Below are 14,080 nucleotides of genomic sequence, written 5' to 3' on the forward strand. Positions count from 1 at the left end.
TTGACTGTGTAGCTGGCCAGTGACTGTCATCCTTTCCTGAGGTCTCTTTCAATCCCAGTGCTCTGGGAGATTGGAAGGCATCTCAGGAAAAACTGCAAAGGTAACATTGTTTGAACTGCCTTGCTTTCTGCCTTGGTGTCAGTTGAGTGAGGGCGCACCTTAACACACACACACACACGTCACGAGTTTTGCCTGTCAGCAGCCAGAGGTGCAGTGCCCCAGAACCACCCTGCACACATCTCCTTGACAGCTGGCAGGCTTTGTGGCCTCAGCAGGGGCTAGCAGGCCTGCAGCTTTTACCCTGCTGCACCTTAACACACACAGCGTCACCCATGTCACTAGTTTTGCTTGTTCGTAGCTTGAGGTGCAGTTTCCCTGAAACCCCTGTACCTATCTCCTTGAAACTTGGCAGGTTTTGTGGCCTCAGCAGGCGATACCATCCCTGCAGTTTTGACCCCACTGTGGCTTAACATATACACATGACATGAGTTTTGCTTTCAAGACTTTGAGGTGCAGTTTGCCTGAAATCCCTGCACCTACCTCCCTGAAACTTGGCAGGCTTCATGCCCTCAGAAGGGGCTACCATTCCTGCAAGTTCCATCCAAATCAGGCCAGAAATGACGGAGTTATTGGCTGTTTCAAGCTTCCCTATTATAGCTTATGGGTGCAATGTCAAAACAGTGTTGAAACAGCAAAACTGTTTCGACGAAACGAAATGGAATTCAAAATGAAACACTCTTCTGTCAAAACGTAAGTCGAAATGGAACGGTGCCATTTCACACAGCCCTAGCACGTAGCAGTCACTCTTGTTCATGTGTATACATTCTATGGGAGCTGGAATTAACATGATTCTTTTTAATCTTCTGAAAAAATCTAAGTGATATATTAGAATATCATGAACAGTGATAATTAATGAATACATTTGATTTCGTAGTTGTTTAACATGGTGCTGAGGGAGAGAAAGAAGGCAAGAGAGCACTATGTAGCAAAAATAGTAGCCCTGTATTGTTTGTTTTTAACAGTCAGGTTATAGTGCTTGGCATGACTGGAATGAAATATAAGCTAGTAACTTCTGAAAGTATTAAGCAACAACTCTTTCTTAAAGTACCTGAAATGATGTTGGGTTGATTTATTTAGGCACTACATAATTACCTAAATTTAGATTAAGCAGTCCTGTTATTTAATTTGTGCTTCAGCAGATTTGAAGCCAGTAATTTGCTGTAATAAACACTGTAATACTTAACTTAGAAAAAGTAATCTTGGATCTAAACTAAATGTTAATATGAAACAGGTGTAATCAATAGGATGATTAAAAATCAAAGGGACATATTTTCAGCAGAATAGGAAAAGACAAACACATTTCAATTACCACATTTTCTTTAAAACACCCCACACCAAATAAAATATACACTTTGCTTTTGAAAGGCAGAATAAAGAAAATGATTCTTCCTTGACAGCCTCTTTCAGCGTGTGGGGGGGGGGGAAGTAGTAGTGTCCATAGACAGCAGTTAGAGAGCTTTGCTTGCAGCAGGTGTAACTTTACTTCTGCACACCCATGGCAGAGGCTGAAGTGGCTGAAACTGCTGCTACCATATTTCCTTAATTATAACACACAGCCCAAATTCCAGCAGTTGAATTTTTGGGGGAAAAGTGTGTGTTATACGCGAGAAAATATGGTATTGCAGGAAGCTTGAGTTTAATTTTAACACTATGACTTTCCAGAACTATCAGCCCATCGGGAATTTTCACTCTTGCCTTTCACAAGACAGGCTGAGGTTTCTGAACTGAACCCTAACAGTTTTGAATTACTTTAAAACTTTTAACATATCATATGCAAAACAGTTAGCTGCTTCATTTTCTCTGGCATACAAATAATTAGGAACAATAACTATGGAGAACAAGAATCTCAAACAGATTATACTGACCACCCTAGACACTGTTTTGCCTCAACACACACAAAGCACTGAAAGCCTATGGCAAGTCTGATGCTAACACCAGAAAACAGATCACTACAATTCCCAACTACAGGAAACTGGAATAAAATGTAGGGTTTTGGGGTTGTTTTACTAATAGAAATCATCAAGTCCTTCATGAAAATGAAGCTGCCAAACACTTGCCCCAATTCAGGAGCGATCCAATCTTAAACTATACACCACTTGTCAAAGATGTCCTCTCAAGCCACTTCCCTATGTCTAAATACCTGACAGAACAGTGACAACAAAGCTTCAAAATGAGGTATCAGCTTATGTCCCAAGTAGTTTGTCATCAGACTTTAAGCCATGATGCATAGGAACTGCCAAGGACTTTCCTCTTAACTAAAGTATGGAGAAATAACCTAATGACAGTTGTTTCTCATTTCTCTTCACGCATCCCTGGAAAGGCGCTCAGACAGCATAATTACAGGTGCAGACTATGACTAAATAGACAGAAATCATGGATGAGCAATCTGTGTAACATCGCTGGATCTTTCGGTAACCTTTAATATTATCAGTCAAAATGTACCACTGGACACAAAAATAAGATATGCTTGCAGGAGACAGCAAAGCCCTACAACAGTTTCATGTATTCCTTTGACTGGTGCCAGAGAGTGCTAATATCCCGTTATTTTTCCTTCAAAATCCTCCCGTTAACTCCCACAGGGATCTATGCTGTCTTTCTCTTTAATATCTAGATCAGACAGGTTGCAAAGATGAGACACCAGACAACACCAGCAATACACCACTTTTGTCATAGATACACCCACAATGTGAGTGTTGATACCTCAGAATTATTAAATAAGATTTAGGTCATCTGAGCCAGAACTGATGACATTTAGAATGACAAAACATTTCAGGAGAATGGCTGGGACACTGTCTTCCTTTTTCCATCAAAGTTCCCTATCCCTCCAATTATTAGCAATAGTACAAAGCCTCAGTTTTCTTTTAGTTTGTAAAAAGAGTTGTTGTTTATCCAGGGCTGAATCAGAGTCATTTACCAGCTTGGTAGGAAATGTTGCCCCTTTTTACTAGGATATACATCTATGCTAGGAACACTTTACTAGTGTTAAGGAATACCAAAATATGATATGCTTAAATTGTCCCTAGCAGGCATATAGCTATAGTTTCAGTTTCTAAGGTCGGAAGGGACCTGAGTAGATCATCTAGTCTGACCCCCTGCCATGGCAGGAGAGATTACTGGGGTCAAACGATCCCAGCAAGGTGTTCATCTAACCTCCTCTTAAAGACCCCCAGGGTAGGGGCCAGCACCACTTCTCTTGGAAGTTGGTTCCAGACCCTAGCCGCCCTGACCGTGAAGTAGCATCCCCTGATATCTAGCCTAAATCTACCCTCTGCCAGCTTGTGACCATTATTCCTGGTCACTCCTGGCGGTGCTCCGGGGAACAGGGACTTCCTACATCCGTCATTTCCTGCATCTTTACATTTCTTGTGGAAAGCATCTGTCTGTCCACAGGAAATGTAAAGTCTCAATTTGTCTTGATATTTAAAAGCATTTTAATGCATATGGTTAGAGGTATGGAAAGCAGGTCAAACAATGAGAGGCTGAGAGACATAGGTCTGTTCAGCTTGGAGAAGAAAAGACTCAGAGGGGACCTGGTGGTAGCCTATAAGTACATAAGGGGCACATACCAGGGACCGGGAGAATGTCTATTCACTGGGATCCCCAGGGGAAGACTAGGACTAGTGGTCATAAATTGCCAGCAGACTGCTTTAGATTAGACACAAGGAAAAGTTTCTTTACAACTCAAGCATCCAGGATCTGGAATAGACTGCCCCCAGAGGTGGCATACTCACCTACTCTGCATATCTTCAAAAAATGTCTAAATCCCTTGTTGGGATCATATGACCCCAGCAGTCTTTTCTGCCCAGGCACAGGAGGACTGGACCTGATGATTTTAGCCCCTAACATCTATGAATCTATGAATTAATGGTTCAGAACCCAGATGTATCATCCACTGAATCTGTATCCAGGACCAATGAAGACTGATATACAACTTCAGTTTAAGCTACCAATGGCAAAGAACATGAGAGGTAGGAGTAACCTATTCCTGTTTAAGAGGACAGGCTGCGAACTAAATTTTCAAAACAGATCAAATGAATCAAAAGTTACAAACAATATTTTGATATTTTCTTCTTCGCTGAAGCTTCCCACTGAAACAGAACTTTGCATATTTTCCAGAGACAATACTAAAGTAAAGCAAACCTCTCAGCTCTGTCCTGTTACAGTTATGTACAGGTACGTTCAACAAACAGTTATTTGCTTTTTTAAACTTTTCATGCAAAATTTTCCTCAAACTTCACATCAAATTAAGTTAATGCACATGCCATTTTTTCCACTGTTAGAATAGAGTAAACTTTTAAAAGACTAAACTTTTAATCACATTTCTGCCCGAAGAACACAGATAACTTAGCATTACCTGCAAAGAACACGGTAACTAAAAGATTATAGAAAACATTTCTGACTTCTCATGTTTATTTTGTAGCAAATACTTTCATTTGTCAAATTTGAAATTTGTCAGTTTCCCTTAATGGTGTACTGCACTCTTAGAGAATTGACATCTCCTCCATTTCCTACCTAACTTCATTCTATTAAATACTAAGTTATTGACACCAGAAACAAAGACGGCTCATTTTAATTTCCAGATATATGAATCAGTGGTGGACCAAGGAGAGGGAGGGGCAGAGTGGGGGCACCAACCAGGCCCTTCAGAGTTCTTATCGTGCAACGTGACTAAGTATTGCCATGAGAAGGATTGGGGGGGAGGGCCGCAAATGCAAGCATTGGCCCATGGGGTGCTGGAGACCCATGGTACGCCACTGATATGGATGGACTTTGAGTATCCTGGGGCAGACTAAAAGATATGCAGAGAAGTCCAAAACCAATAAACACAGAATACCATATCAGAAATCTATTCTCTGATTTTATCAGAGAATGTAATCAATATATATTCTTTAAAGGGGCAAAAGCAGGCACGGGAGTCCAAAGGGATAAATATTCAGAGAGGCTGAAAAGTTTTTAGTCCACTTTTCACTAGGTTTAAGAAGGAAGATTTTTTTTCCATTACATAACACACTGAAACACTAATTAGCAGTTAGCGCAGACACCAACGCCCTTAAAATTAGGTAGGCAGGTATCTTGTCTATGTCTACACTAAATGTGAAGTTAAGCAGAATTCAGGAAAAAGTTTTCTCCTTCCAAATGAGTCAACTCAAAACAAGGTATCGTAAAGGAGCTGAAAATTTTATTCAACCCTAGAGAGGCACAATTTAACATCTTCAGCTAGACTTTAGCAGGTAAAGTCACCGCTTAAATGGGACGCCTTGCATGATCTGACTAAATCAAAATAAAGCTATTAAACTGTACCTATATTTGTATTGTGATTTTCAATAATTAAACTACTTTAATTAAGGAAGTTGTTTCAAAATCACATTACTTAACATTTTTAAAGGATCTTTCTGCTTGCTTACCCTCTGGCTCTATACCGGTTTGAATATTTCAATGAGGAATATGATATATATTTTTCACTGATTTCTTTATATTGAGAACTTCCACCAAAGCATGGCCATAATTAAGCCAGTTAAAAGGCTCCCTATGTTGGCCCTGCTTATTCCCCTTTCCTTGTCACAATAAGGCAAGGCAGAGTGGCATATTTTAAACCAATTGGGGCCAAGCTTATGTGCAGGTGTCCCAGAAATTAGCTCCGCACCCTACCAAAGTGCCACTCTGATCCCTTTTCTCCACCTGATCTTTCTCCTCTCTTCCGTGTGTTCCCTGTTTGATTTGCTGCTTTGCTTTCTGCACCGTGCTCTATCTGCTGCCCGTCTGCTCCCTGATCTGTTGTGTGCCACATAGGGGCTTCCCGTGCCACTTGTGGCACCTATGCCCTAGGTTGCTCACCCCCAACCTGGACTAATTCAGAGAAGCACAAACTTTCAAAAGCTAATACAGCTAGCTACCTGTCTCCCCTGTCAGAACCCCATTTGATCGAGGCAAAGTGTTAATCTGGATACTTCCTAGGTACTTAATGGGCAAAAGGGCTTGAATCTCTGTAAAGACTGGGATTGACTGCCAGACAAAATACCGAAACAACTAGATCAGTTAGGCATCAAGTTATTTCATAAGAATTGTTATTTACTGGGTCAGGCCATAGATCCATCTTGCCTAGTCTCTTGTTGACACAGTCCCAGCCCTTGTCCACTCATATCTCTGAGCAGAGCTTTACTAGGCAGTGGCTACTAACTCCTCAGATGCCTCTGAGGGCCAGCAGGCTCTATCTGGTGTACTCTGCTTACTTTTCCCCTCCACCCCACCGCCACACTCACTGGCAATTGGGCACTCAATGGCAAGCGGGCATTTCAGGCAGGCAATAGCAATCTTTGACCCTCACTCCCATCCCTGTTTTTGTCTTTTTTGTACCACAAATTCAGTTGGCATATATTCAATAGTCCTCTGTTAACAGGGGGACAAATTGCTGCTCTGTGGGTTCCCAACGTGTGTCAAATACGCCTGTGACTGCAGGACCATTTTCCTGTCCCTGATCCACTCTCTGAGCAGAGTTTTACCAGGCAGCATCCACTGGCTCCTTGGACAAGTTTGAGGGCCAGTGGGCACTGTCTGGTGGGCTCTGCGTGTTGTGCTCCCCTTGATGCACTCATTTGGAACCTTTGACCCTCATTCCTGTCCCTGTTCCCTTCTTTAGTTGTCCCCCTAACCACTTGATATGCACTTATTGCCTCACCCCAGATTAACAGGACTTTTAGCTTTACTGGGAGGGCAACAGCCCATGCTCCCAATGCACATCAAAAAGCCTTGTGACATGCAGCACCCAAGGATGATGGGGTATTTTTCCAGTCCCCGGTCTGCCTACATCTCTAGGCATTTTCACTGGGCAACATCCACTGGCTTCTTGGATGCACTCAGGGGCTAGCAGACACCACCTTGCATGCTCTGCTCCATGCCTCCCCTCAATATGCTCGTTTTGAACCTATGACCTCATTCCCAACCCTTTGTTATCCCTAATAAAAATCAGCTATAACATCCTTAGCAGCTTCCCTTTCTACCAGTGGCTCACAGCTTCCTCTGCAGACACAGGCCCACAACACCTCTTGGCACTGCAAAAAGCCCAGGCTGCACAGTGGCAGGGAGCAGAGGCTGAAAGAAGAAAGAAGAGGGTGCAACAGGGCATTTCTCCTGTTCCTCTGCCCCTCGCAGCCTCAAGCATTTTGGGTTTGGGCGCAGAGGTGCTGCCCTGATCCCCCATGCCCCTTTCCTCCACCCCTCCAAGGGAGCGAGGCTACCCTGGCATTTGCTTGCGCTGTGCCCGCCTGTCCAGGGCTGCATGTACCTGGCCCTGCAGCTTCGCAGTTAGGGGGCCTGCACGTTAGTCACGTGCCCAGCTCCCCTGAGAAGACCGGGGCGTCACCCCTGACGCAACAAAGGGGCGGGGGGGGGGGTTTCTGTGGAACACTCACTGCCCAGCCCCTTGGCTTGGCTGAGGAGGGGGTCCTGCTGCTCCTGCTCCGGCGCTCCTCCTCCCTCCTCGGCTTCGGCGGGGCCGGAACTGCCGCTGCCCTCGGCCTCGGCCGCCGCCGCCTCCTCCTCCTCCTCCGCCGCCGCCGCGGCCGGCCGCTCCAGCCCGAGCCAGCTGCCCAGGCCCCGCAACATCCCGGCCCGGGCCGCCCCCTCCCACCTCCCGGCAAACCCACTCCCAACGACAACAACGGAGCTAGGCCACCTCCGGAAGCGGGCAGTCGAGTTCTGCTCCGTGTCGCATCACTTCCGGGAAGGCGAGGAGGTGGACGCTCTAGCCGGCTGCCTCTCTCGGCTGCTCCGCAGAGTAGGGGAGCGGATGGGCTCGAGGCTGCACTATCCGGCTTCCCCCGTGTACTGATGGAAGCCAGATATCCATCCAGCTAGAGGCAAAAGGAATCCAAGCTGATGGAAGAGGTGATATCTTTTATTAGACCAGCTCGATATTTGCAAGGACATTATGTTCTTTCTATCTGCAAGCTTTCGGACACACCGCAGTCTCTGTTCTATCCTATGCCTGATGAACAAGGGATCCTGGTTTACTCTGATTTAAAAAAAGAAAATCCCAAATGTTCGGGTTTTAAAAAAGTAACCCCAAGTCCCACATTTTTCCATGATTAAACTGAAACGCCACTAATTTTATATATGTGCATTTATATTATATAGAAATATTAAAAAACGGTGTTTGACTTTAATTGCAGAAAAATGAATTGGCGTATCCCCCAAAAAAGGATATCACTTAATAAAAATGTACAATAAGATCCTGTATCAAGTGCATAGCCCTGAACAAGGAGCTGAAATTGGGCTGGGATTCTGGATCCAAATCCTTCATTTTTAGCAGCTGATACCTATGTTGGATAATTCTTCAGCCTAGTTCATCATTGACCACTTTCAAGTATGTCAAGATGAGCTTTGATACATAGTGGTGTTTGATTTTAAACACAGAAAAATTTGGATTGGGGTTTACTTCTTTTTTTTTTTTCTAACGGAAAATTGGGGATTTTTTTTTAAACAAAGAAAACCAGGATCCCAGCTGGTGAAGGGTGCGTGTGCCCAAAAGCTTGCAAGAAAATAAATTATTATTATATCTAATTGGTTTACTAAAAGATATCTCTTCTACTGGGGATGGAAACCAGGTGCTTTGCCTCCAGGACCCTGTGAATGTAGATGCATCCTGCAGAGATACAGGTTTGAGCTGTATCCTGTGTGCAGGTGACTGAACAAGGAGCAACGGTCTCATGTTGCAGCAAGGGAAAGTATAGGTTGGAAATCAGGAAAAACTCTCACCAGGTGGATTGTAAAGCCCTGGAATGATGCAGTTGTGGAATCTTGCAACTCTCATTTTCTAGGACTGTACAATCCCTTCCCTGCCTCCCCCAGGATGCAGCACAGCTTGTCTCACAACATGAGACAACACAGTTCTCTCTCTCCCTGTTCTCAGCTGTCTTCACCTTGGTTGCAAATTTCCTGGCTTTGGCCAAACACATGCTCAGCCTTGTGCATTCTTGCAGGCATAGGTCCTCATTATACTTTTGCATTTTTAGCTTTTTTTTTTGCAGAGAAGTGGGGAATTTAACTCAATGGTGGGAGGGAGGGGGTGCATTCTCCACATGCAAAAACTTAAGAAAGGCCCCTGCTACATGTTACATATATTATGCAACTCACTGGTGAATCAATACTGTACATTTAGTCTAGTCACAGGTGAAAAGTCATAATCCCACCGTAAAAAGGACTGTACAGCTCTAAAAAAGAATCAGCCACCTACAAAGCATTTGAAAACATGTAAGAGCTCTATAGCTGGTTTCTATCCAGCTTTTATCTGAATATGTTGCAGGGCAGTAATGATTTGTAAAATAGGCAGCAAGGATTGCAAACCGGATCTTATGTGGCCCAGTCTCAGAGAGAGCACTTTCCATTGGTATGACTAGACTAGTGGACAAATGCAGTTGGAAAAGGTTGTATTCAAAGGAAAGCTGGATAGTAACCAGCTAGAGAGTAGTTACATATTTTCAAGTGCTAACTTGATAGCTGGTTATCTCTTTATAGCTGGACAGTCATTTTTATCCTGTGATAATTACTTTGCACCTGTGTCTGGTCTAAATTTATTGTGTGATTCACCAGTTAATTGCATAATATATATGATGTGTAGCAGAGGCTTAAGAGTGATGTAGCTGTGATGGTCCAGAAAGGATGCAAAGCAAGGATTTCCTGGGGTGATCTCTTTTATGGATAGTTGGAATCAAGTTAAAAGAAATATTTTGGAATGCAGTATGTTCTTTGTTAGGTCAGAAAAGGTGAAAAATTAGACTTTTATAAGGTAGAAGAATAGGCAAGTTGGCACCTAACTTTAAGAGAGGGTGAAAGGCAGAGACAATTACATCCTGTACTGGATCCATGGATGATAGAAGAGGCTTTTTCTAATACATCAAAAGCATGTGTCCTATACAAAATAACATGCCAAAGAATATAAAATCTACTACTCCACAGTCATCAAAGCTGGTAAGGCATTTGCATTTCTTGTGCATGTAGCTTGGCTTGGCTTAGAGCCCTTCTTTGGGCCTTGACTTTGCTTGGAATTTGGAGCTCCCATTGAAGTCACAGACCAGCAATATGTTAAGAGCAAAACCAGGCCCTCCAGGAGTGCATTAGGAAGGACTTTCAATAGGAGAAGTAAATACCTTCTTATCTCATCGCCAGGCTGCTTTTAAGTCTCTTAGAAGTGGTGAGGATGAGTCAAGATATGACCCCAGATATATGTGAAAACAGAACATGGGCAGATCTAGAATTTTGAAAAGCAGGGTGCAGGTGGTGTAGTGTTTCATCCCATATAACACAACCCGTATTTTTTCTTTGGGTAAAAAGAAAGCAGAAGCTGGTCCCTAGGGCTGTGTAATTCTCTTGAAGACGCAATAACAGACAGAACTTCATTGGAATGAGTTAAAGACAGTCTCCAGGCCTGTGAAATAGGAGCCATATTACCAGGAGTAGCAAACAGGCAGCAGAATGCCAGAGGAAAAGCTGGCTTGATTAGTGAATTAAAAAAGGAAAGAGGGTCCTTAGCACTTGTGAGAAGGAATCAGGTTTTAAGGGACACGATGTCAACTACACTTTCTCTGCTGACTAGAAATGCTGCTACCACTGTCAGGCTTGAAGGTTTGGGTGGAGCAGGAATCAAAGCGGGGTGCGACTGCAGCCCTGCACTCCCACTGAGTTTGCACCTGAAGCAGAAGTTGTCTACTTGTGTTCCCCTTTTCCATTCCCTCAAGTGAAGGCCTGGAAAGTCCCCGCTTTTACTCCTGATGCCTCCTTCTCTTGCATGGCTCCCCCCTGGCAGGCTCAATGGGGGAGCCAGCTAAGGGAACACAGTGCTGCTCTGCCCAGGCCAACTTGGGCCCAGCCATCAGGCAGGGGAGCAGCCCACGCACACTCGGTCCAGCAAACAAGCAGATCATCGAGTGGGCGCTTCCAGTGAGTTGGTGCTTGAGAGCGGCTTGCAAGGCTTGAAAAGCAAAAACATCATCAGCCATCTAGAAAACAGTGGCCACTGTGTGCCTTCAGGCCCTGTTCCAAACAAGGGCTGCTCACATGTAAGGCACAGTGTTGTCAGCTCTCATGATTTTGGGTGTTGCTCTTAAAGTTTACTCTCTGGGTATGTGAAAAAAGGTAGCTCTTTCTTTATATATAGATCTATATATATAGATATATTTAGATATAGATATAAATAAAAGAGTTACATTTTTCACATTCGCTAAATAAACAGCCTTTATGAACAACAAAAATCACTGGAGCTGGCAACACTGTTGGGTCTGGGGCCTCAGTGCAGGGTTGTAAAGGGGCAACAACATTAACATTGCATGCATCCCGAGGCTGGGGGGCATGGTGACCGCCTGCAGGCCATGGCCACAGCAGGGGTGCAGAGGTGAGCAGGGAGTTTATGCAGGCGGCTGCAGCGGTGTCGGTGGCATTTGGAGTGGGGGGGGTTGGCAAGCACCAACCAGCTATTGGCAACCATCCCCAGTAGTGTTGGCAGGCGGGGGGGTGGGGAAGCAGTGACTGCCCGCAGCTGATTTTACGGTTTGCATGTACACCTGCGTGCAACCTCTTCGCATCACGAACGGGCAAGATGCAGGTCTGCCTCAGCCAGGCAGGTGGCAAACACTCTGCCCAGCCCCGCTGCTGCCTGCAAAACAAAGGCACCCACGGTTCTTCGGGCGAATCTGACACCTTTTATTACACCGACTCAGGTGGTGGAAAAATGAGAGAGTGGTAAAAATGCAACCAGGCCCCTGCCAAACAAAGCGCACGGCAGCCAGGTGCCTGCTCCAGCTCCCCGCGAGGCTACCTCTGGGCCGGGGGCCGCCGCAGCCCTCGCGCCCTGCAGCGCCCGGCCCGGTGCACGTGCGATGAGCCCTCGGCGCCGGGATAGGAGCTGTGCCCCCGGCGGGGCAGCGCCCGCTCCTTCCGGGGCCGCCCGCCTGCAGGAGCCGCTGTGCGAGCTGCAGGCCCGGACGCGCCGCCGCCGCCGCGGGCGCGCAGGTAACCGGCCCCGCCGCGCTCGGGCAGGGTGGCGGGTCCCCCTTCCCCTCCCCCTCCCCCAGCCCCGCTGGCGCACTGCCCCTGCCCGGGGCCGCCCCCTCCCCCCCGCCTGCTCCTCGCTCCCCCTCTCCCCCGCTCCGCCAGGAAAGCTTGGCCTGTGCTGGAGCAAGGCTGGAGACCCGCGAGTTCCTCCTGAGCACGCAGTTGTGTCCTTATTGCCAGCTGCTGCTGCTGCTGCTGTTGCTGCTTGGGGCCCGTGGCAAAGCCTCTCTTGATACACTTGAAGGTGGGCAGTGATGAATTAGGCGGAGGAGTTGCCCGACATGGGTAGTGGCTGCTAACGCATGTAGAATTTGGCCCCCGAATCCCAGCCCAATCTCAGCTCCTTCTTCAGGGCTATGCCCTTGGTACAGGATCTCGTCTTACGTTTTTATTAGCCGATATCCTTTTTGGGTGGGGGACACGTTGACTCGTTTGTTACCAAGATAGCAGCCGTTTTTGGGGATGTGCGAACTGCTTTACTTCCAACATAGCATATGTATCTATATATCATTGCATTCCTCATTTTAATTAGAAATATAATTGTACTGCATTTATACATTTCACTTCAAGCAGCAGCAGAGGCACTGAGAAAGTGCGTGGCCAGGAAAATGAGAACCTCTTGTCCTCAGCGTTCTCCTGCCCCTACTGCAGCAGGTTGTTCAGGGCAAAGATTGGGTTTATAAATCACCTGCTTACCCATGCGACCTAACCTCCACCCCCCTCCTCTTTCTTCTCTCTTCTTTCTCCTTTTTCCTTTCTTTTTCCTTTTCTCTTTTCTCCCCCTTCCTTTTTCTTTCCCACTTACTTTCTCTTTTCTCCTCTCTCTGCCCCAGGATGCAGTCATCTTTGCTAGCAAAGGACAAACAGCATACTTTTAATTATGAATATAATCAGATTGTATTTATGATTTAAACTTGAACTCTAATTATGTAATAAATTAGATGTAGTATCCATGCATGCATTAAACACTATTACAGTATAATTATAATAGGCATCTAAAATATATATTATTATGGTAATAGTAATAATAACAACAATAATTAGATTATCACTGCATCTCATTCATTACTAGCAACCATTATTTGTATGAAGATGCACTTTGAGAAATGAACCAGGAACTGGGATTAAGGAACCGGCGTTGTGTTCTCATCAGCAAGGATCTTGGTTTTCTCTGATTAAAAAAAAAATCCCCAATTTTCAGGTTATAAAAGGAACCCAAAATCCACATTTGTCATGATCAAAATGAAACCTCACTATATGTATATGTATGTGTATATGTGCATATATGTATTAGTGGGACTTCATTTTAATTACCGAGAAATGTGGATTTTGGATTCCTTTTTTAATCATATTTTTTTAAATTGGAGAAAACCAGGCGGGCCCACTGTGCATGCGTGCAGTTTAAAAGGATCCGCTAACAGCAAAAAAAGCCCCAGTTAGGCTCCGGAGTGGCGAGAGACACGCGGGTGAAAGCCCGCCATGCCCCTGCCCCCCACTGCCCCCAGCACAGCTGGAGGCAAGCAGGGCCCATGGTGGGAGGGGGTTAACCCCTCACTGAGTGGGAGGAGGTGGCTGAGTAGAGCCAGGCTGGGTCAAGCCCCTCCCAGGCCCCTACTTTGCCCAGCCCCCCAGGAAGCCTTGAGAACAGGCTGCGCAAACAGGTGCGCTTACCTGCTGGCGCGTGAGTTAGCGCAGAGTTTGCGCGGGAGGGCCCGAGACCCTGGCTGTGAAACCCCCCCCCAGGGTAGACAGTCCCAGCTGTAGACAGCCTACCAGAGGCACGACACGGATGGGCACGCGCCGCACCCCAAGGGTCCCCTCGGGCTCTGCGGCCCCCCCCCCCGGGCACCTCAGAGATGGCTACCCAGACGGAGCCCATGGCTCCGAGCTCCATGCAGACGGAGCCCCTGGCTCTCGGCTGCGCGGGCTGCCTGTCCCTTTTTCAGGCTCTGGCGGCTGGGAGTGTGGCTACCTC

The 14,080-nt window shown here is 46.0% G+C and overlaps 2 protein-coding genes across 7 annotated transcripts in view; one reads left to right on the plus strand and one right to left on the minus strand.

The window, feature by feature from the left end:
• Window positions 1–7,750, minus strand: part of SYAP1 (synapse associated protein 1) — a 28,710-nt gene extending 20,960 nt beyond the window's left edge. The window contains exon 1 of the mRNA XM_090063132.1: window positions 7,470–7,750. Within this exon, the coding sequence (XP_089919258.1) occupies window positions 7,470–7,662 (193 nt within the window). The 5' untranslated portion in view covers window positions 7,663–7,750. The remainder of the gene's footprint in view (window positions 1–7,469) is intronic.
• A 60-nt stretch (window positions 7,751–7,810) lies between these two features.
• CTPS2 (CTP synthase 2) overlaps window positions 7,811–14,080 on the plus strand; it is a 139,137-nt gene continuing 132,867 nt past the window's right edge. For 2 of the 6 annotated variants that reach the window (XM_090063072.1, XM_090063065.1), the window contains exon 1: window positions 11,815–12,063. The gene's annotated coding sequence lies outside the window, so the exon portion shown is untranslated. Of the gene's footprint in view, window positions 7,945–11,814; window positions 12,064–12,210; window positions 12,350–14,080 lie in introns of those variants that run through there. The other 4 variants (XM_090063089.1, XM_090063082.1, XM_090063116.1 and 1 more) reach the window with 3 other exon arrangements.

The sequence above is a fragment of the Crocodylus siamensis genome, chromosome 1 (assembly GCF_052110815.1).
Source record: "Crocodylus siamensis isolate JL-2025a chromosome 1, ASM5211081v1, whole genome shotgun sequence".
Classification (NCBI taxonomy): domain Eukaryota; kingdom Metazoa; phylum Chordata; order Crocodylia; family Crocodylidae; genus Crocodylus; species Crocodylus siamensis.